The following is a 23,879-nucleotide window of genomic DNA, read 5'->3' as shown; positions in this document are numbered from 1 at the left end:
TGCATGCTGTTTGCCACAAAATGTGTCAGGGGGTGAGACGGCAGCATTGACAGATTGCAGTAATAAATCTGGGCTGTAACAAGATGGACAGAGAATGATTGAGAGAGAGCCTACGAACGGTAAAGGGAGTGAGTCTAACGACGAAAAAGAAGCACATAGATCTTGGTTGAATGTGAGAGGCTCAGAAATAACAAGTTGGATGGAGGGAGTGATAATGAGCGAGAAAGTTATAATGAGCGAGACTGGGAATGAGAACAGGGGGAGAGAAATAGAGTGCTGCGGAGAGCGATCATAAAGAACGTTGACCCTGGGGGCTGATTGTTGACTCATCAGTGATGTTCGCTGGAGAGTAAGATAATGCCCGGGGCCACCTTGGTACACGACTTGCTACATCCCACACAAAACCATTACCGTGTCTGTCTGCATCAGCTCACAGTTGATACACGACTCTCGGTGTGATTAACCTAATATGAACTGTGAACTCCCCCACCTTGAACTTGTTTTTTCTATAGGGCGTTACCAAGATTCTAGGAAATGAGCCTGGCGTTAAAGACTTTTGTAGTGGCCAAGCAGTGTTAATTCTTTGGCAGTCTGTGACGTCATGTGGGCCCAAAACGAGTTTCTCAAATTGAATTACATGGGAAAAGAGAAGTCTGAAATCAGCATACAGTGTATATATTTTTGATATATCAATATTCCAGTTTTTGATGGAGCGGATTTGGAGGCGGGGTTTAAGGACAAAACCAGTACCCATGCTCAATGGGCCCAAGTCCCCAGGTGATTTTGGTATTTTTATACAAACAGTCAAGCCAATGTTTTGCTTCATACTGTAGGAACTTTTTTAAGGTTAAGGACAATACCCAGCCTTCAATTCTGTATCCAGTACTCTTTTTACATCCACAGGCTTTCCACGTAGATTTGTCTCTGGATTGTGTACTCTGTGTATGTCAGATTTGATTGTCCAGCACTCAGTTGAAAGGCTGCATTGACTGGTTTTGAGTGTCTGTACACATTTTTTTAAAGTCAACAAGTGAAAATCATGATGGTAAAAGGTACATCCAGAACTAGTGGTTAAAGTAGCAGGGAACATGTCCTTTACGTCGTCCTACCTTCTCTTCTCTCTCGAGGTGACCATTACTTACAGCTTTCAGTCGACAGAGAGGAGAGGTTTTACCCCAGATAGAAGCCTAATGGACTGTTTGCAGGTTCTGCCAAGGTGCAGCCACATACTCTGTGCCAAAGAGGCTGATACAATTTGACTGTGATAATGGGACATTAAAAATATATGCGTCTGTGCTGGCATACAATCCCTCTGGTTTCTGTAAATGAGGCTTGTGTATGCTGTCACAGCCCAAGGTCTCAGAAGACCTGCACTGCCACAAAGCAGAGACGACAGGTAGATCTTCCATAATTCATAGCCAGAAGGACAAACATATGCTGACATTTTCCTTAACTTTTGCTTCTGCCTATGCTGCGGGTGTCTTTAACACCTTACATGGACTTTTTGCATATTTTGTTTACAGGCACTTGTAACTAAAACAGTGGCTGTAGGCAAACATGGGCTGGGCTTACAATCCAGTTACATTGGGAGTTACAGGAAATCTACTCCGGCTTTCAGGTAACATGAAAAAACAAAAAAAGGACCCCTCTAGAGCCAGTGTTGGTTTGTTTACTTTGCGCTTCTGCAGAAACATGGCGGTGCAAACATGGTGAGCTCCATGGAAGGACCTTCTTCCTATGAAGATATGAAAGGTTTATTCTAAGCTAAAAGAACACAATATTTAATTCCGGGTGATTATACACTAATGAAAACAGTTGTGAATATGATATTCAGTTAATTGTAATAGATCCAACTAAACACTAAACATTAAATGTTTCAGTGGTTTACATTTAATCATAGCACTGCATATAAATGACACCTACTGTACTCTTTTACAACACTATAAGCAAAATGCCAGGTAGTAGAGGTTTAATTGGATGCATAAAAAGAAGAGGAGAACAGCCGGGGCTGTGTAGAAACATGTCACCAGACTTTCAGAACATTGACAGAAAGAGTGTTTTTTACCTACCGCATTTTTTATTCACCAAGATGGTTTGCAAATATGCTGGCTTTACACTCTGTTTACCCTCTCACAAGATGTCCTCTTCATCTTAACTAAAGAATAATTGACTTCACTGACACTGAAACTTGACGTTGGAGAGCCTCGTTCAGCTTGACTGTTGGATAACATCCCTTTCCCTGTCCCTTTCAGAGTGAAGGGCAGATGAAGAGAGAGGCCAAATTAATTTATTAGTTTTATCATTTTACATGAGAACTAGAGCCTATGCTTTTACTGTTATACTCCATATAAGATACATATCAGAATGTCACCAAGAATCGATGTACAAGCTTTTGTTGCAATTTAGCCATATACATAAGGTAGCTTTGTTTCCATTTATGCTAAATATGTTTCATTCCTGAAACATGGAGAAAGTGGTATCTAATTCTCAATATTCCAATAATTCACATGGTTGAGTCGTTAGCACATTTCTAATAATTACATCACAGGAAAATAATCTCTGTTTTTATAGATTTCTTTTGAAATCCCTATTGAGTGAAATATAATGTGGTAACCCTTTTATGGTAATTAATGGTTGTGATCATTGCTCATATAAATATTGTAATACTAGGTGCTAGATACACTACTTTTACCGCATTGTCTAAAGCCAAATTGTCTAGTGGTATCAGCTGCTTGACTGCATTGAAATAACATGAATCTGTCATGTTGAGAGGCGACAATGATAACCTCCGAGATCCCATACCTGGGACTCAAAATGCTGCTGAAAAACATAACCCACAGGCAATCCAGGAGCATATTTGTTTGTATACGATAACATACTGTAGCAACAGAGAAAACCTATACTTGCAGAGGCATTATAGACTCTCTTATTTGAACCCAACCAATCATACCGAACATACAGAACATCCATGTTGCTGCTCAGAGAGACAAAAGATCATAGGTCATTGCTCGTACGCAATGTATATTTTTGTTCAATAAGACCTGTTGCTACAGTACCAATGTATATATAGGCAAGATACACTAATTCATACAAAAGGATCTCAAACTTGCACTGAGATTTGTATTCCTTGCAGGCATACATTCGTGTTCTGATAAACCATCAACTTGACACAACCAAAAAAATATGTTCCATTGGGGCATACTCATTCATTTTGTAGAGGGATATCAAATAGCAAAGAGGACAGAGACATGGACTGAAATAGCCTTTCTAAGATTATGACATTTCTCTTCTCTGCTTTATAGTAATGAGCCTGTCTGCAGCACACGCCCTTGTTTTTGACAGTTAAAGGTCCTAAAAGCTGAGTTGATAGGAAGCCAGAAGAAAACAGAAAAGTGGAGCCAACGTTTTAGGTTTGGAAGCTACACAATATACATGTTTTTATGTAGTGTAATAGTGCCAGGTGTTTTCTTGGCACACATTACTCTTAATGCCACCTGAGCACCATTTAGACCCAACCGTCTAAACTTTCTTCGCATGCATACTTGAAACAAGAGTCTCAAAGCACTCATCATCCCAAAATGGTTCCAGGAACATGACAGTGATTTCCTACACTTCCCTGCACTTTCTCTAGATCCCAGCCTAATGGAGCACCTTTGAGATGTGCTGGCAAATGGATTCTCACAGTGTGAATGCACGGGCAAATATCTCTAGAAACTGTGTGTATTGAGTCAGGATGTACCAAGAAGTAGGAACCATTCCTTTGTTGCATTCATGCCTCAAATAATTTAGATTGTTTTCACATACAAATATCTTATGCAACTCTTGCTAGGTGTATTTTATGAAGATAATTTCTAAGTGTTAAATGTATGTGACGGTGTTCTCTTTCCAACCCCTTTACATCCTGTAAATGACTCCTTATATATGATCATCCAGAATGTATTGCTTTAATCCTATTTAATACCATTCATATCTGTCAGAAAGCCCCCAAGTAATGAAGAAACCATCACAGCTTCTTGTTACATTTATCAAAATTACTGCTTTCAAACTGAAGGAGAATTAGATTACCATCACATGAGACTTGGATCAATCTATAGTTATACTTTTATTTTCATTACTTAAGCCCAGCAGGCATAGCGATATAGGATATACAAATGCATGAAACTCATCATCTAATACCCAAAGTGGTGTCCGACTAAATCAACTTAATGCTGTGGGATAATTCATGTTGTCCATTGTTCAAGTGCATTAAGTTACACTACCATGACTAGGCCCAGAGGACAAAAGATTCATCATAGTCCTGCATAAATTAGGTAACAAGTTTACAATGATTTATTGACTTAATATCTGGACGTGATTACAGCAAAGGAGCAGATTGGAGTCATGCATGGCTGGCTTTGGATTAGAGGCAGAAATGAACAACGCTGTACTTGTGAGAGTGTGTACATGTTCTCGTGTTTGTATGTGTGTGTGTGTGTGTGTGTGTGTGTGTGTGTGTGTGTGTGTGTGTGTGTGTGTGTGTGTGTGTGTGTGTGTGTGTGTGTGTGTGTGTGTGTGTGTGTGTGTGTGTGTGTGTGTGTGTGTGTGTGTGTGTGTGTGTGTGTGTGTGTGTGTGTGTGTGTGTGTGTGTGTGTTCACAAAGCAGGGGAGAGTAGCCTATTAAACACAGCACGGTGTTGGTATGCTAATACCACAGCAGTGAGCCGTCCCTAAGGGGAAAATCATCTCTTATTCAGACCCTGGTTCAGCCATAGGCAGCCTCACTATTCAACAGATAAAGAAACATTTATTCCTGTGCTGCTCTGTGTGAGTTCCCCTTTCTTGTGTCCAAACATGTGTGCAGGTTGTCATTTGACTTTGGCCATTGTGAGTTCAGTCATTTTAAAGGCACCTTTTTTATAAACACATTTTTTGCAGAATGACGAGAATTGATCCCTGAATTTAGTTGTTTGCTTTGTGATCAGCTCAATCCCCCATTGCAGCATTGCCTCCACTGGCTGTTAGGGGTGCTTTGCCTCTCAGTTTTGTTTCTTACTCTACCTCTTACTCTCTCTCTCTTGCTGTGTCCATCTTAGTTATGTGGCTGGTATAACAGTTTTACAGTGCTGTACTGCGAGGCTACATGCCAGAGGAGAGCCCAACTGCCACTGCTTAAGTGAAGACGACAGGAAGCTGCTCCATAATTCATAGCCAGAAGGACAAAACATATGCTGCCATTTTTTACCTTTTAGCAATTGCCTTTGTTACCAGTGTGTTGTTTACACCTTTTCATGAGGGTCTTTTGTATTTTGCCTTTGGGCATGCAGATGTAGCTAACACATTGGCGAGAGCTATTACTAGCAGTTTTGGTCATTGGAAGTCTGCTCCTCACATTTTGATCCAATTATAGTTAACCTGCATTTATACCAACTAGAGTGGCTACTTTAACTGGTTGGACAGTAAACCTGTTATTTTATTTTGATGACACTTTTAATTCAGTTGTGTTTACAGTAACTTCTAGCATTTGTATTAGTTATAATGTTATTATAATTACTTCTAATTTACAAACATTTTAAAAAGTGTTACTATTATTTGTGATATTAAAATAGTGAAAGTCTAAGCATAATCATTTTTCAAGGTTAATGTTTGCTGACGCAACACATTAGTAATTATGAGTTGAAATCTTGCTTTTCTGAATGCTTTTCTGAATAGTGTGTCTAACAACCATCCCACACACCGGATGCATTTGGGAATTCAATTTTGTTTAAGGGGTTAAATATCAGTTTTTAAAATTATTTTATTTTCCTAACCTTGTTCCCTTAAGAAATACATCTTATGTTTTAGATTTGTTTTCTTTTTTTTCTAGCTCGTAGCTGAACACAACCAACTCAGTGCCTGGAGCCTGAGCTGCAGGTTGGGCGTGAAAGATTTTCCATATGATAGGGATGGCAGAGTGTATGGTCAGTTACCTTGGTGATGTGATGGGGGTTTGCCTAAACTGTAGGAGAAGCCTGTCGTGTCCTGTACATCGCCTCATTTAACATCCAACTGTTGTTGCCTGATTGGAGACCAATATAAGCTGGCGTTTGGGAAAAAACATGGTGAGCGTGCTAATGAGCTACATTACATTACATGTTACTTGTTAGACGCTTTTATCCAAAGCGACTTACTCAATACTGTGGGCAATCCCCACAGGAGCAATTTGGGGTGAAGTGTATTGCCCAGGGACACAACGACATGCTGACCCCAGCTAAATGTTAAAACATGTGTAAACACCAATTCTCAAAGAGTCGAAGGTGAGGGAGAAGCAGTTAGTAAGAAGTACTTTTTTTGTAATGCACCAACATACAGTAGAGTACAGTACTACTTAGCACATTAGCATGCACAACAGAACAGACAACAACCTACATGTTATCACGGTCGTAGTGATCCAGTCGACTATGTCTATTCATTTGGTTAGAGACAGAGCTGATTATTTTCAAGGTTGTGTACACATCGATACAATCAGGAATGCTTGATTGGAAATATTCATGCAGGAAATAATTGAGATCCTTCCAGATTAATTATCATAAATTCGCTGTTAGTTAGTTAAATGAAGATAAGAATGAATTATTTCCTTTGTGATAATTGATGATGTTCTCACATAACATAAATTATAGAAGTTTATTTGAATTAAAGGTCAGACTCTACAAAGACATTGTCCAGATGCCCTCTTTGTGCAGTTCACACACAATGACGTTATTGGCTTGATGGCTGTACCTAGTAACTGTGTACATAATGTACTGTGGACATAATTTTCCTCTGTTCTTCTGAAGAAAAGAATAACATCAAAAAGGAAGGTGTTTTGTAGTTTATATTTGTTTTTGTGCCCCCTAGTTTTGCCCAGCAGACAATCTTATTGCTTTTGTTTGGAAAACTAACAGAGATTAGGTTTAGGAACGTCTTGTCCCAAGCCTTAGCTTGTTAAACAAACTCCCAAGCAAAGAAGAAGAAACTTGCATTGGCAACTTTCATTTGCGTGGTATAGCTAATTACATGCTGCACATTGTAAAGCACCCTGCAAATGTTACCTTAGATGCTGGTGTGGTTCTTACCCTTCAATACCCAAAACAACCCAATGTATTCCCATGATACGGAAGCTACAGCACAAGATTGTTTACTTTTCTTTTAGTTCTCCTGCTGGGGCTCAGCCTCACAGCTGCTGTCAATCAACCACTCACTAAAAGTTCCCTCAAGCAGCTGAAAGGAAATGGAGCATTTCTGAGAAGACTAAAGACTTTCTTTCCATATTTATTTTTAATATAATGCCAACATTATCTATGATTGCAAAGAGGGATGACCAAATATGACTTCAGTTTGACTCTGTGTTGCACCGTTGTTTTCTGTAAAGGTTATTCTCCACATGATAAATGCCATGGCATACAAATGATGGGTACAACGTTCAAGGGACTACCATATTATTGGTTGTTAAGATAATGTCACATCATGGTTTGCAGCAGGTGAGCAAATAATACTTTGCTTGAGGAAATGGTGACCTATAAAAAATATACTGTCCTGGAAGCACCAGATACTGTATGTATTGTAGCTGTTGATTACTTACTGGACTCTTGGATTATTTCTCATTTAAGTGAATTTATTTGGACATTTTGAGGACAAAGCTTGGTGTTATGACATATGGATAAACAGGTTTACAAAATCAAAGAAATAACCTGCTGGTTATATTGGAACTATTCTATACTAACATTTATTTGACATCTGTTGTAGGAGGTAAATATTACAATATTATTTTCCTACATTTTCGCAAAAATATGATTTTTTTAATATACATTTTAATCACAAGAGCGGTGAAATTAGGTACCCTACCTGATTAATTGGTGGACAAGATTTCTCTAAAAGGATACAAAAATGTAATTAATTTCCCCTTATCCCCCGTATACAGTATCTGAACCCCAGATTATCTAACTGCCTCACACATGCAAATAACAGTCATAAAATGTATATTATATGTTATACTTCTTGTATATGTTCTTTCAAATCACAGAAACTACTGCACTGCCTTATTGTTTAGTGTCCCAACATATGCCAATTTTATTTTGTAACTATAATTCCTTGAATGGATTTGCACTAATACAGGGGTGGCCAACCAGTCAGAGGTACAGAGCCAATCATTTGAATGTGTTACTGCAAAGAGCCACATCATACACACAGGCACACATGCTGGGTGTATGTACCCCGACCTCTCTCTCTCTCTTTTGCTCTCAGCCTTTCTGGGTTCTCCCTCACTTTCTTCCTCTATGTGCCCCTCTCTATTTCTCACACATACAACATGAAAATCTAAAAATGTACAATAATTGACACACAGACACACCCTCCCATAGACACACACACCCTCTCACAGAAACACATACCTCTGCTCAGCCAGATTTCCTATAAATGTCACAGTCCAATGATATTGACAGAAATGGACTTAAACCTCTCCGACCAGTATTAAGACCAGAGGCCAGTTATAGTCAACCATTGATATTGTGTCTCACACACAAACTCTCAGTTCAAAACATTTGAAAAAAGTTGTTATCATACTATGCATGTTGCTTCTTTGAAACGTGCAGAGGATGTGGAAGGGGCTCAAATGCATGAAAGGGCATATTTGCGATGTTTAAAAATGTAAATAATTGAAGTGTATTTTAGTTAATTCTCCTCACATGACATCTCAACTTGTACCCTTTGACTGACAGAAGCTCTGCTGACAGAGATGCACTCTCTCTCTCTTGTTTATTTCTTTACCGCGAATCACCAAATTCGGGAGTCCTTCTGTGTCAGTTGCCAGCTTTCCGGGAGCAGGCCTTCTCACATACACAACTGCAAATTGTTACCGTTTTGATTTGACAACATTATATTGAGTTATTACAGTTTTATCCAAGTTATATTTCTGCCGATCGGAAGCAGATCTCTCCCTTCACTATCGCGAGTGCAGTAAAGCCCGCCTCCAGTACTGCAGGATCTGCATTCCATTGGCTGAAGCACGTCTTTGTTGAAAACTCTGTGCAACAATTGGGCTGGAACTTGTGTGTTGTAAGCCTTTGTGAACTGGGATACATATGCGCAAAAATTCGATATGAACTGAGACTGGGCAAAGAACCGCATTCGGCTCGAGAGCCGCGGGTTGGCCACTCCTGCACTTCATTAATTTTTTTAATCAAGTTTTAGCCTATTTAAAGTCTAAGTGTTATGACTAATTTGTTGGGTTGAAATCTGTTCATGGTGCCCATCTGGGGAGAGGCGCATGCAAATTAGCTCGGATACATGACCCTTAAGCGAAAGGAAGTATTCCAGTCAAAACAACATTAACCTCTGTGTTACTGCCTGGTTCAACATGTCAACTATTCAAAGCAGCAGCCAGACTCTTGAAAGATTATTGGAAACGATAAAACATTTATTATCACCAGCTTCCCTGATCATTTCCTATCAGGGAAAATACAAGCCCCAGTGAATGGGCTGCATTTCGACTTGTCATTTTTGTTTACCACATTCATGTTTTCCATCCCCTTCGTTCTTTGCAGTGCTGTTTGGGCAGTTTGTGGTATTCCAGACTTTGAACAGTGATGTGGTCGAGATCTACGATGGATCCTCCCCAGATTCAGCCCTCCTTTCCTCTATACATGGGTCACACTCAGGTAAAAAAAAACATACCTTTGGATAGGGCTGCTCGATTATGGCAAAAATCATAATCTCGATTATTTGGGTCAATAATTGATATCACGAGTATTAAAAACGATTATCTATTTACTTGGAAAACATCCATTTATTGAAACGAAACATTTGAACAGTATGTTTTTAACAGTTGATTACCCTGAACTTAAAGTATAATTCAACTGAAAAACCAAAAAAAGATTCAAAATAAATAATCGTTTTATTTCGATTGCGTTGTTTTCATAATCGTTGCAAGCCAAAATTGTAATTGCGATTAAAATAGGATTAATTGAGCAGCCCTACCTTTGGAACCCCTAAGTGTAATGCCCTGGTAATGCCATGTTGTTTTTGACTCATAAGTCTGAGTAGTTCTACCAAGAACAGAATTTTGTTCTGCAGGCAAGAAAGCACATTCTTCCCTCAGCTCAATTCTAATCAAATTACACTTTTTTTCAGACAAATCAAAAATTCTACCAGCTTAATGATGCCAAGTATAACAATTTGTTTCCCTTCCTACATTTCTGTTATGATGATGATAATGAAACAATGATGATACATAATACATTGTGATTACAACAGAATTAACTACTAGGATCCCAATACAAAATAACAAAAGGAAAACCAGCTGCTGTAATTTATTGTCATATTCTTCTTGATTACACTGTGACACAGTAAAAAAAGAAATATAATCAGGTCAGTCAATTCTAGCAATAACATTGAAGATATATTGTAGATCAGATTAGACTCAAAACTAAATCATACTGACATGTTACACATAACTGAATCAATATTCTCACTCTTTTGCCCTGATTAATTTAACAGTTAATGAGGTCATGCAGAGCGTGTGTTTATAAATTGTCCATTATGTGTTAGTGAGTGCAACTATTATCTGTTGACAGCTTCTTCTTAAAGAGTCGATAATACTTCTTTTGATTCTGTATTTTAGGAGAGACGCTCCCTTTGAGTTCAGGAAACAAGATTACACTCAAGTTTACCACAAATGGAACAGAAACAGCCAAAGGATTTCACTTTGTCTACCAAGGTAAGGCTGCTTTTTCTTATACGTTTGCAGAATTCTGATGGGGAATCTTATTTGGTGCATTGAGTGTGTTTGCTTGCTTTTGGAAAAGAAAGATACTTTAGCCTTGCACTCATCACATAAAGGGCTTTGCAGCAGAGTGCCATTGGCTGCGGCTAGGCATGGCTGAGCAGAGCAGGATGATATGGAGTCAAACATCCCATCCTGGCACGACCACGGGAGAGACTAATGACGTGCGAGGATATTCACAAGGGCTTCAAGATTCCTCCCTGTCTGCTTTGTCTTGCCATCTCTCATTCTCCTGTTGCCTTTCTCCCTACCACGCCCACCCACCTCTCTTTGTCTTTCTTTCTCTCATACTCACTTCCTCCCCTCTTCTGTAGCTGTCCCCAGGACAAGCGCGTCTCAGTGTAGCTCTGTCCCTGAGCCCCGGTTTGGAAAGCGGATAGGGAACGACTTTGGCATCGGTATGGTGGTGCTGTTTGAATGCAATCCAGGCTACACGCTGCACGGCTCCAACGCCATCAGGTGTGAGGCCGTGCCCAGTGCCCTGGCCCAGTGGAACGGCACTGTGCCCACATGTGTCGGTAAGCTTCCTCATCCTCCAAACACTCGCCGCACCCCCTGCATGCACACACTCAAACACTGACACACAGATTCAATAAGATGCAGCAGGTGTCTGACACATTGGTGTCTACTCATTATAAATCCTAATGCCAATCTATGGCCAGACAGTTCAGACAACAAGCAAAACACAAGGACAAACAGAACAACAAAGTGTAACATCAATTTTCTTTTCAGACAAGGGATTTCTGTTCCTGTACCTCTCCAGACAAATGGGAAAATAACTGGCATAGAGTGAATATGTCCAACACTCAACACTCTCGGGTTCTTTTTCTAAGTAGTCCACATTTCCCTATGCACTGCATAAACTCAGTTAACAATTTATTATGTAATGCAATTCAATAAAACAGACCTGCAATAGAAGGTGTTTCTAATAAACTGGAATTCCATATGTTAATCAAGGTGGTCAAAACATTAGTAACTGCAAAACAAATAATCAATGTGATCAGATAACATAACACGTCATAAAGGTTTACTTTCATGATGCATTATACAGGCATTGTGTGCATGCATTATGCATTAATACACTGAGTCACTAGTTTATCAGATACAAACAATACCCTGCGATAAATCCTGACTTTATGAAGCTCAGCAAACTACTTCGCTCTATCTTCAGCTCCCCTTGATTTGACTGATTTGTATAGCTAGTTTCAGCTCATTGTTTTGCTCATTGTCCTTAACTTGTCCGTAGTGATGCGCTCCCATGGCTCTCAGAATTGTTTATCACAATAGCAGCCAGTTGTTTTCAGTGAAAACACTTTTTTTTTAAATGGTTCACTACCTACTCATTAAAAAACAGAAAAAGTTAGCTACTATAGTTGCTTGTGAACAGAGATATATTTTCACAAGGAGTTGTTAGGAACACAAATTAATGCTAATATTTCCCTGAACTTACTGGGTACTATTGTATCTACCATACTAGTATAAATGAGTACACACATCTGTAAATGTGTACACGGATAATAATGCATAATGTTTGAAATGTTTTGTTTCATGAGTTGAAAAAACTGCCTTTTTCAACATTTGATTTTTACGAATCTGGATTATGCACAATACATTGAGATACAGTTACACATCTCTCCGCACTCATTAACAGAGAGCAATGGTGCAACAGTGGCACACATATATATCAGTGATGAGATTGTTTTACATACAAAATGCCAAGTACACAGGAACCAGACGTCGTTTTTATTTTTAACATACACAAAAGGTACAGGGAATAATTCATGATCCAGTAGCACTGGATGGTCCGTGCAAGGTGTGGACCGTCTACTGAATGGACCGGTATCTCTCTGCATGGCTTTTTGGCTAGCATATACAGAACCATGTACACTTAAATGTACCGGCATACATATGCACACATCCATACACATGAACAGATTTACGTGCCTTGTCTGCACATGCTGTTATCCGAACATGCAAAGGACCGTGCACTCGGTCTCCCAGAGACTCCCACATGTCTCATGGGAAGATAAAGAACTGCAGCTGAAGTAGGAAAAATCTATTGAAGTCAGGCCTTGTGCCAGCCAGCAAATAGTCCTAGTCGGTGAGTTCAGAAGATTTCAATCCAGGGTTCATCCGAGTTTACTGCCAAGTGTTGAGGGAATAGCAGTGGCACGCGCGGTTCCATTTTAAACACAGTGATTTTTATCTTGAGATTGGATCTGGCTGCAGCATCACCCCCAGCGGCAGTGTACTCGTCCAGAATAATGGATATAGTTTCATGAAATCTTCACGAAAACACTATGCTCAATTACTGTACTTAAGCCCTCTTTATGGGATATGAAGGCATAAGACACTGTTCTCCTGTGAGGCACCTGTGTTATAGAAGATATCTTTTCAGCTCCTTCTCCAGCTCTGATTGACCCGGATCCTCAGGCGACACTTGTTTCGCTCTCGATTTCACAAATACAAGGCTAGTGCGCTAAGGTTTATTTATTTATTTGTGTTAACACAAAGCTCTATCGTGATTTAATTAGCTGCGCCTGAACGGATGCGTTTGTGTGGCCTCTGTTAAATCTTAACGAAGAAAGTTGATTTGAATAAATTGATGTTTCTTTCCCGGTGGAGTATGATTAGTTACCGTAAGTTCTGAATATTGAATTAAATTAGGTGATTTCTTATTTTTTCAGTTTCAGGTGTAGGATGCAAACTCTTTAAACATCTGGATATGTCACCAACAGGTGATGGGAAAGAATAAGGATCTTTTATAGGCTACACTTAAAGCAATGCAATGGTAAATACTGATACAGCAGATGAGCATTGATGAGTGCAAAGTAGCTGAATGTTACACAAACCACAAATCACTACAGAACATCACGACTGCACAGATAGTCATGATTCATAGCGAGTGTGTCCACATAATTGATTTCTCTGTTGGCTTAAACACTTTTCCGAAGGTGGCAACACTTAAACAGCTCACACTGGGCTTATTTTAAACAGTTGATTCTTGTTTTGAAATGGCCTCCAAAGACCAATTAAAGTGTCTCAGTCTGGGGGTGTGTGTTAAGGCCAGGCCAGAGTGCCTTTTTGTAGCAACGTGTCTAGGTCATGATGCTTTTAGGAGTTTTAGCTTCTGTATTGAAAGTGGAAATTATTGCCAGTGTGAAAAGTGTATTTATAGCACTCATGTTTATTTTATTAAGGAAGTAAGCAATACAAATTCTAGAACAACAAATTGGATTTAAAATAATAAAAAATAAACTTTGCACCACCCATCTCTCTAAAACCTTACAACATCATACAAAAGGAAATTTGTGTTTTGTAAATATATTAATTTTTTTGTCATCATACCTTATCATATCCATTTTGCTCACTTATCCATAATAGGTTTGACATACTGGCTGATATTTGTCATTCTTTAAGAACTAACCAAAACATACTTTTACCCTGAGAAAGGGAGCAGTCACATTTTCTCCACGTTAAATTGAAATTAGACGTCCTAAACTATCTTGGGATAGTTGACTTTGTCAAAGGTCTTGCTTGTCTGTCTTGAAGCAAACTAACTTTGACACTTTGGCAGGGGTGTTTGCTTTGATGCTTAATAATTCAAAGAAAGCTTTAACTTTGCATTTAGAATAAACTGTTAAACTCTACAGTTTATAATTAAGAAAGAGGTAAGATAACGGGAAACATTGATATACCGTAAACAAGATAATAAGATTGACAAAAGACAGTTTTTGACTGCATATTTGGCATATGAGTTTAATCTTGTATATATATATAACATTTGTAAGATGGATGGTTCCCAAAACCAAACAAGTATTGCAAGCCATTAAGAATATATACCTAAAATATTGCATAATAAGTGCATGTGATGTAAAACACTTATGTCGTACACACACAATGTGCGGATCCGTTTTTGATTTCTTGATTAAAACACTTCTAATTAAAAGTTTCTGCCTATCAGATGGTGTTAAATAGTGTCTCCTAATGTGTGTGCTCCCCACGCTTGTCTACCTGCAGTAACTCTGACATATGAGCCTGCCGCAGATTGAGATGGGTGTGGAGAATTCCACGCTTTTATGAGTGTCATGATTTCTAATCTTGCTCGACCAATTACATTAACTGACAGCTCAGTGGACTCGAAGGAGCTGTTACATGATTTTAAAATACTGAGTCTCTCTGTGGAATGAGTCTGTTTCCTGTTGTCAAGATCCTGTTCTCACGCTAGAATAATTCAAGCCGTATAAATAAGTACAAAACAGAAGAGGAGTATATTTATTATTCTTAAATTCAGTCGTTTTCTTTCTGAAATGAAGGTTCGAAGCAACCCACGTGGGGGTTGCGAGATGATTACAAAATAAAAATCGAAAATTTAATTTTTCTTATCAATTTATTTTATCAATTTTTTTATTTATTATTATTAATAATAACGTGTGCATAGAACATTTTCAAGGGCGGACTAGCCATCTGTATAATTTCCCCGCAGCGAGGCTCCCCCTTTGACAATCCACTAGCGCAGTGTTTCTCAAACTTTTTCATACCAAGGACACTTAACCAATAAAAAAACAGTCACGGATCACCTAACTCCACAAATATCCCAAAACAATAGGCCTGCTTACCATTCCAACAGTATAACAAATTACGGCCTAATAATGACAGCTTAACCTTCTCTACATAACCTCGTTCACACAATAAATCAAATACAAATTCAGATTATATAACCATTTAGTTCAAATGCGATTTAAAATGCTCTCAGGTTTTACACCTCTTATGAAATGTAGACTACATTTATTACGGAGTCTATGTCCAAGCCAACAGACTCACAGATCGTTGGCTACTGAGAGATATGCAAAATACACCGCATTGTACGACACAAACCTCCGCCGTGGATTTTCAAAACAAAATACAGTAAAACTATGGTCGCAGGCCCAAGTTCAACTCTCTGAGGCCTGCATGCTCTGCCTACAAAACTAAAAAAAAAAAAAATGTATGCAGCCCCAACAACAGCCTCTGATCATCAACAGACTTCATGCAATTCATGCACTTCATGCAATTGGATGCATATATATTAGATCAGGGCTATTCAACTACACATTCAGTTGGGCCAGATTTTATAACTACAAAATGCAGCTGGGCCAGACATTCAGCGGCCTGTAAAAAGCGGGTAGTGACACATTTTAAACCAACACATATTACTGCGATGAAAAACATGCAATTTGTATTCATTGTTCATCTAACAAAGGTAGGTCAAAAAGTGCATAAAAACACAACAAATTAGCATTAATTTAACAGAATCTGAAAAAAAAGTGCACAGTTGTAGCATTACATTTGTTTGCTTTAGAAGTCAAATATTCAGGTTAGTTTTTTTGAACAAGGCACATCACAAAGTGCATTTACTGAATACAATAATAGCAGTCTTAATAAATGTCCTCACATGCAAAAAAAACAGCTAAAGAGCTCCAATGCAACACAAAGAGGTAGTACTGTAGCAATACTATTTTTTCACTTTTCAAGTAATAACAAAAAAATCATACGTTTGATCACATTGGACCCAGACACATTACAAAGTGCATTTAAATGAATACAGAAAGAACTGTCAAACCCTTCAGTGCACAAACCCATAACAAGGGATACGGGTAACTATATGAATGAATACTACACTACACGTCTACTATAGTAAACTAGGTGCTTACTATCACCTCATTTGTGATTTATCATCGCTGACTTTCTCAATGGGAGAAGGGACATTTTTTGTTTTGAACAAGAGCAGTGATTTTTGGCTCATAGGATGTCAATGCAATCCTAAGACATTGGTGAAGAGTGCTGTCAGTCAGGGAGCAGCGAGTGCTACTTTTGATTGAGTTCATGTGTGAAAAGCTTGATTCACATGTGTATGTTGATCCAAACATACTGAGCACACAGATCGCTACTTTCTGAACGTTAGGGAACTGCTGTTTTTTGACATCACTCCAAAACTTCGCTGGCCCGTTGGTGGGCTGCATGTCAATAAGTTCCAGTGTATATATCCCCTTGTCGATGCAGGGGACCACTTCCTTTGCTCTGGTTGATACGTCCCTCTCTATTGCAACAGTGAAGGGGTCTCTGGCAAAGCCCATCATCACCTCTGTGGGCAGAGCAAGTCCATAATCGACCGGCAAAGTTCTCTTTCAACCTCGCAATGAAATCTGTCATCACATCCGTGATTTGTGCCGGAGATGTGATGTGTTTGGGGAGCGTCGGAAAATGCAGCATCCGATCCGTGCTCAAGTCGGTCGCGAAAAGGTCCAGCTTGACTTGGATCTGCTCCACAAGATAAATGACCGTTTTGTCTCTGTTTACGCTTCAGAGTTGAGAGAGACATGTTTTAGAGTTGCTATCATAGGACCGCCGTTACTAGCACCACTAGATGCACTTTCAAAAAACATGCTGCGTTGTGGTTTGGTGGTTTCTATGCAACACGGAGTGTTGCGTTCATGGTCTGTACTAGTGTAGGAATTTGGCGACGGGAGGCTGGGCCACTCGGGAGTTGGTTCTGGGCCGCATCTGGCCCTGCGGGCCGCCAGTTGAATAGGCCTGTATTAGATAATAATCTCTATCTCACTCCTAACACATCTAAATCTACTTTCAGCATGGATAAATGTTCATAAAATACATCCATTGTTGTTCTATATGCTTCTTCAAATCCTAAAAAACACATCGTTTTACTAGAACAGATTACAAATTGTCGGAAAATGGTACAAACAAGTGGCAACATGTGTGATGAAGGTGCTGTGCTGGGCTATATCATGCAATCGAAAGTGAAACTTATGCTTGTTCCAATGCGGAGATATTCCCGCGAGAGTGCGGACATTTTACATTAATTAACCCCCTACCCCGTTGACAGGAGTCGCCAGTCTCTGGCACTGTTATTTTGGGGGTCGCGGGCTGAAAAGTTTGGGAACCCCTGCTCTAGATATTCATTGGCATTGACCTTCAGGTCTCATTTGCAGAGCTGAATTCAAAACAATTAAACATGCTGTTCTCATTGGTCTCTTAGATGATTAGCTGAAGATGACATCACACTGTGGCCATGGTTGTAGGAAAGTGTGATTGCTCTGCTGTGTGATTGCTGTGAGGCACAGTACAAAGTCATCTTCTCTAATGTGTCACTCGGAGCAAAAGGAACAGTGTAGTCACTTTGAAACGATTCTATCATGGAGATATAACCTGTAAAATATTGATGAGTTTGACATTGTCGGAAGCTGATTGCTGAACACGTTTTTATTTGTTCCTACCTTGTCCGACAGTCACGTTTTCCTGTAGCACATTACATTTTGCTCTCATTTTCTGTGACTCCTATGTTCTTTGGCATCAAAACTATCCCATTTGCCGATGAAATTGAAAAGAATGATTATCATTGAAATGTTCTGGGTAAACGTGTGGCACAGTGGACTAGTGCGCTGGTGTTCGGATCAGGGGATCTTGTGTCCCTGGGCAAGACACTTCACCCCAAATTGCTCCTGTGGGGATTGCCCACAGTATTGAGTATGTAAGTCGCTTTGTATAAAAGCGTCTAACAAGTGACATGTAATGTAATGTAAACCCTTGTCCCTGACAAAAAGCAACTGGTTTGTCATTGTTGGAACATATTGTACTGCTCTGTGACCAATTGAAGGACCTAATTTACCCTTTTTTAACAGTTTTGCTCAGGTTTCTAAAGGGAAACTATTACAGCGAATGCTAGGTGGATTCTTTAACCTGCAGTTCAATTTGAATAGCACCTGGCTTGGATTAGGAGTGGGAGGTGGAAGCATTTTAGTACCTATGCTTGGAAATGGTTAAATACCACACCTTTTAAAGTATACAGTCTTGGTCATTATTGTAGAAATATATATAATGGCTTAACATATGTCTGACAAACGCATTTAATCTGCTGATTGAAGCAAAGCAACGACAAGAAAGACCAGAGAAAACACTAGATAAGAGATCTCTTCTAGTGATACTGTAAAAGATGTTGCTGAGCAAAATGTCACCAGCTACTAATGGTTGTTTGTTTTAGAAATACATTTCTATAGGTGTAATAATCCTAAGAACGTGGGTTTGCAAGACTGGGTTCCCACAATCCCTAATGGAAAAAAAGTGGAGCCAAACACTGAGGAAAGTAGCTGCTCGGATACAAGGCCAATTGGCACTGTCGGAAGAGCAATGAAGAAATTGTTACTGTTATGGCCCTTTTTTCATTTTGATTTCTACCCTGCTCAAATATATCACAGTGCCTGAAAATGTCAGCACAGCCTGGCCACTGACTCCAATTCAACATTCACCGAGAGCCAAGAGGTGTGATAAATATGTTACCTGTGGCCCTGGTAGTGTGGAAACAAGGTGCGCTTTGAGAGGAATAGCTTTCACAATTGAAAGATAGGATTTGTGTGGCTTGCGAGAGATAAAATAACATCAGGGTTGAACTGTTTATGTCTGCAAGGAGCGAGAGGCGAGTGTGCTTCCATGCAAACCTCCACTGAGGTATTAAATAACAATAATGTCATGTGGAAGAGGATCTGGTTTTAAAACAAAAATGAAGCTGTTTTACATTTTTTACCAAGTAGAACCTTTCTCAAAACTCCCGGTAATTATATTTTTATAAGGGCATTTTACAGGCGCTAATTTAAAAGCCATGTATTGGCAGGTGGCATGATGATTTTTAAGATGACCACTGTGTGCAGACTTCACCCTGAACTGACTTTCTCTCTTTCTTTATCCATTATACCTATGTGTAGTTCCTTGTGGCGGGGTGTTAAGTGAGCGCAGAGGCACTATCCTCTCTCCTGGATACCCTGAGCCGTACGCCAACTATCTGAACTGTGCCTGGAAGATCTCTGTTCCAGAGGGAGCCGGCATCCAAGTAAGAGGGACCACATGCAGAATAACGTGTGATAAGAGTTTAAAATATGTTTTGTTTTAGATTATTCTTTTTTGTATCCATCGTCTGACTTTTTTAGATTTTTAAAAGGGGAAACAAAAGCTGCTATCCAGCTTTTTATTTATATTATGTATGTATTCTTCTGCGTTTGAATTACGGTATATTTTGTCTTTTAGATTCAAGTTGTGACCTTCGCCACAGAACATAATTGGGATTCGCTGGATTTTTTTGACGGGGTGGATGGCAACGCTCGAAGGCTTGGTAGCTACTCAGGTAAAACGGATCCAACTGAATTTTAGGTGTCGTGTTCCTCTTGAATTTCAATCAGATGTTACGGGGACCCAGCAGCAGACAGATGTGGTGATTGATCTGATGACATTTGGCATGTCCTTTAAGAATGCTGTCTAAAAACCAGTTAAAGAAGTCAAGGAATAAAAAATGTCCCTCTCCCTTCACACAATACTCCTGTCTCTTTGAATCTTGAATTGGAGATCTTCATAATGTCTCCCCTGCATAGCCAGAAGTTTTACAAATGCAGTGTTACCTCAGGGCTCGTGCTAATGAAAATGGTGCTCTTGCAACCTGTTAACCTACTAGAAACAGGGCGTCACATCAATGTAGATGCCGTATCTTCGTATCAGAGAGACTGGTTGAGCACAATCACTTCTGCCTCTATATCTCAGCTTCATGAGACCAGGATTCAAATGGTGGATATCTCATTTTGGAGCAAAACTCTTTACATATTCGAATAACTCCACATTACAGCTCCCACTGTGAGGGACAGCGTGCAATGTGAAAAGTTAAGGCATTTTAAATGGGGCCAAACTGATGAGTGTGATTATGAATGATATGTAAAACTCTCCATGCAAATTGCAGAAGTCCTACGACTAGAATATATAGATAGATCCCAGAATACTGCTTAGCAAATGTTACGGTCTGAATTATAGGTAATACTTCTGTTACATTTTGGTAGCCTGGCTTCTTTGATTGAAGATCCAAAACAATTGTTGGGACATGTTAACACCTTAAAGTGTGTAAATCAGGCAGCATGTGTTATCCATATAGTTGAGCGATCATTGTTCCTTCATGTAACAATATTCACAATTTAGACTTTTGTAATTATTTGATCTGGTCAACCCACAAGGCCTGGCATGAATTACAGATTATCCAAAATGCATTGCATTTATATTTTCTTTGGAATGGACTGTTATTTTATTTTTCATGTGATTGTCTGTGATTCATTTTATTATTATTAACTCCGCATCACTCATTTAGCGAGGTTATGTAGGTTAAATGGCTGCTGCTGAAAGACGGTTTTATGTCTACCAGCATTTACCTCTGGTGAAATAATAGAGAATGATTTCACAAAACTGTCTTACTGTGTTTTTGAAGGTGATGAATCTGAATTGGAACTTTCATCTGTATTTTGTGGTGTAAAGGTACAACTATTCCCCAACTGCTGAACAGCACGTCCAACAATCTGTACTTGACCTTCCAGTCCGACATCAGTGTGTCCGCCGCTGGCTACCACTTGGAGTACACAGGTATGAGGAGAGACGGCTTGTCTGCCTTCCGTCCTGTCAGTTTGTTTCTATGTGTCCATCAGCCACCACCTGCAGCAGCTGCACAGAGCTGTAATAAGTAAGAGCGACAGCTGGGTTGGGTGGCACAGTTGGACAAAGAGATAGTGTTAGGTTAGTGAGTCACTGGATTTGTTTTGATTTCTCTGGATTTCTTGAAATGTTCAGTCTTTGTAACTGCTTCTGTAGATTTCTAGATGGTATTCCCCAGTGGTCATTTTTAAAGTCCTCTAGTTGCCACCAGCCAGAGGACCCACATCATTTTCCATTTAGGGACTAATACAACCAACTCTCAGTTTGGTATTCACTTAGGAGCATATTTGCAAAGCAGCATTCTGAAAATGTACCGTTGTCTAAAATTGAAGAAGTTTAGCTGTCCCCAATGGAATGACTGATTTACTAAGTCCCCCATTCAAAACATAGTCTAAATGAAAACGGGTGCTGATTTGCAGGTAATACATGGAGCTCCTCTGCAGATATATAATAACAGTCCTTTGTGACTAATTTCCTGACTGTTATTTACATCTTAGGCACTTTCCATTTGTCTCTTTTAATGTCAAAGTAATTTTCCTCCTTGTTATTAGTCTCTCTAAGGTTAGATGGATTTTAAGTTACTGCATTGTCTGTCTCCTCCACATATTTGTTTCACTGCTATCTTGTTATTTACCGCTTACCTACACATTTCCTTACTAACAGGCAGCTATGGGAAACCTATTGTCACTTGTTTTCTTTCAGTAAAGTATATAGAGGCAGTAAAAAAGTGCAGCTGTGGGAAAAGTAAGAGTGGAGAAGCCAACTCAATAATTTCCATGATGAAATGGGAGGATGGGGACGAAACAGAGGCACACCAACATGGCTTTGAGTAAAGATCAGTTCCCACTCACACTAACAGCCAGTATACAAAAGCATGAAAAAACATTGTCGTCGCTAAGTCTGTCCTCACTGTCAACTGTGTCAGTCCACAAGCATCATACCCAACTTCAGTCACGTCAGCGCTTCACTTCCAAAACACCCTCCTCTTTCCTGGAAGCTCTGTGTAACTGTGTCTCTCTGTGGGCTCTTTCCTTTCTGCGCTACCCCCCCCCCCCCCCCCCCCCCCCCCCCCCCCCCCCACCACCAGAGCTTCCTCCTGCTGAGAATCACTTCAGTGCCATGTCGCACAGTCAGCCCTTTCCTCTTTGCCACTGCTGCCCTTGTAAAGTGCATTCCCTGATGCTTTGTGTAAACCCAGCTCCAGTCAAGCTCCCTTTTTACTTTTCCTGTTGCTTTTCATATTTGCAAGCTTGGTTCTACTGACTGCCTGTTGGCAAGCATTTGTGTTTGTGTGATTAAGGCATGTTGCTTCCCTTTTGAACACACCATTAAGTATTTCTGTTTTTTATATTTAGTGATGTTCTAGTCTACTGCTCATAGAAGCTTTTGGATTCTTAAGTATTTGGTCTTAATCACCGCAATCCTCTATTTTGTCCTGTAGCTGGTTTTATGTTTGTATCTTATTTCCAGTGTGTTGTTGGTTCGAACCACCCATTTATTTTCTACAGTTTTTAGCTTCAAATGAATGCTCTAAATGCTCAGTACAAGGGGAAGTAAAAGGCAACAGAGATTGGCACAGAACCAGACAATAAACCATCTGTTTAAAATGGTTTCCCTTTGGGTCATTGTTGCAGTCCGTTGAGGCCCGTTATAGAAATCCTGTATACCCACACTCACTACAACATCCTCCAAAACTGCTCTCCTAAGGCAGACAGTATGCTGTAGTTTAAAAAGAAACTGGCGTCTTCTCAAAGGCAATACTGTATGTCAGTTTGCTTCCCAAATAAAGTTCAACACTGAGCTTTAGTTGCTTCAGAGGTATACATAGTGTCCACATGAGTTACATGCAGTGACTGAGACAATAAACTGCAGTGATTCTAGACAACTTAAAAATAAATGAATTCCCTGACATGCTCTAATCCATTCCTTACTATACATCTAATTTCAGTCTATCTACTTATATAAACATTCAAATACTGCCTGCGGTCATAGCAATTTTCTGTAAATGCCATCCATGTAACATAAGTACCTGAAAATATAATTATATGCATCTCTGCTGGACATTGCACACTTATAAAAGAGTAAGAGCTCAAATCAAGGGAACTGTCATTTGTAGCAGTGCGTAGGGTCCATACTGAGTGTACTGAGTGTACACCACAGCCAAAAATAATCCGATTTATAAACATTGTGCATGCACACCTGCGGGCAAGGTTCCCTTTATAAATTACAGTCCTAGTGAGCATGTGGATCAGCCTCATATTCTACATGCCCACCTTCAACCACGGTCAGTACAATGCACCTCATGACTGTTGATGAAAAAATGTGCCCTATGATCAGTGGCTGGTGAATCACTGCATCAAACCGCAGAGAGACACAGATATGGAGGTACCAGTGGGTGAGGAGGTCCCAGAACATTGCTTCCCTCCTGATTCTTCCCTGCATGTTATGCATCATGCAGCAGCAGTGTCACCGCAGTATCTATAAGCTCACTGCAATCAGACGTGTTACTTTAACCCAGTGGTTCTCAAACTTTTTCTGTTTGGAGGAAAAAAAAAGTCGGGCCCCCCCAACACAAATAGTCAGGCTCAGTGGC

General features: G+C 39.6%; 1 protein-coding gene across 1 annotated transcript in view; it reads left to right on the top strand.

Moving 5' to 3' along the window:
• Positions 1 to 23,879, top strand: part of LOC307046356 (CUB and sushi domain-containing protein 3-like) — a 233,023-nt gene that overhangs the window by 103,080 nt on the left and 106,064 nt on the right. Inside the window, exons 32-37 of the mRNA XM_079692754.1 lie at positions 9,537 to 9,650; positions 10,613 to 10,708; positions 11,089 to 11,292; positions 19,531 to 19,655; positions 19,850 to 19,946; positions 21,113 to 21,217. Of these exons, the coding sequence (XP_079548880.1) occupies positions 9,537 to 9,650; positions 10,613 to 10,708; positions 11,089 to 11,292; positions 19,531 to 19,655; positions 19,850 to 19,946; positions 21,113 to 21,217 (741 nt within the window). The remainder of the gene's footprint in view (positions 1 to 9,536; positions 9,651 to 10,612; positions 10,709 to 11,088; positions 11,293 to 19,530; positions 19,656 to 19,849; positions 19,947 to 21,112; positions 21,218 to 23,879) is intronic.

Source organism: Notothenia rossii (assembly GCF_949606895.1).
Source record: "Notothenia rossii genome assembly, chromosome: 7".
Taxonomy (NCBI): Eukaryota; Metazoa; Chordata; class Actinopteri; order Perciformes; family Nototheniidae; genus Notothenia; species Notothenia rossii.
The sequence above is the reverse complement of the archived record's forward strand: the minus strand, read 5'-3'. Positions and strand labels throughout refer to the sequence as shown.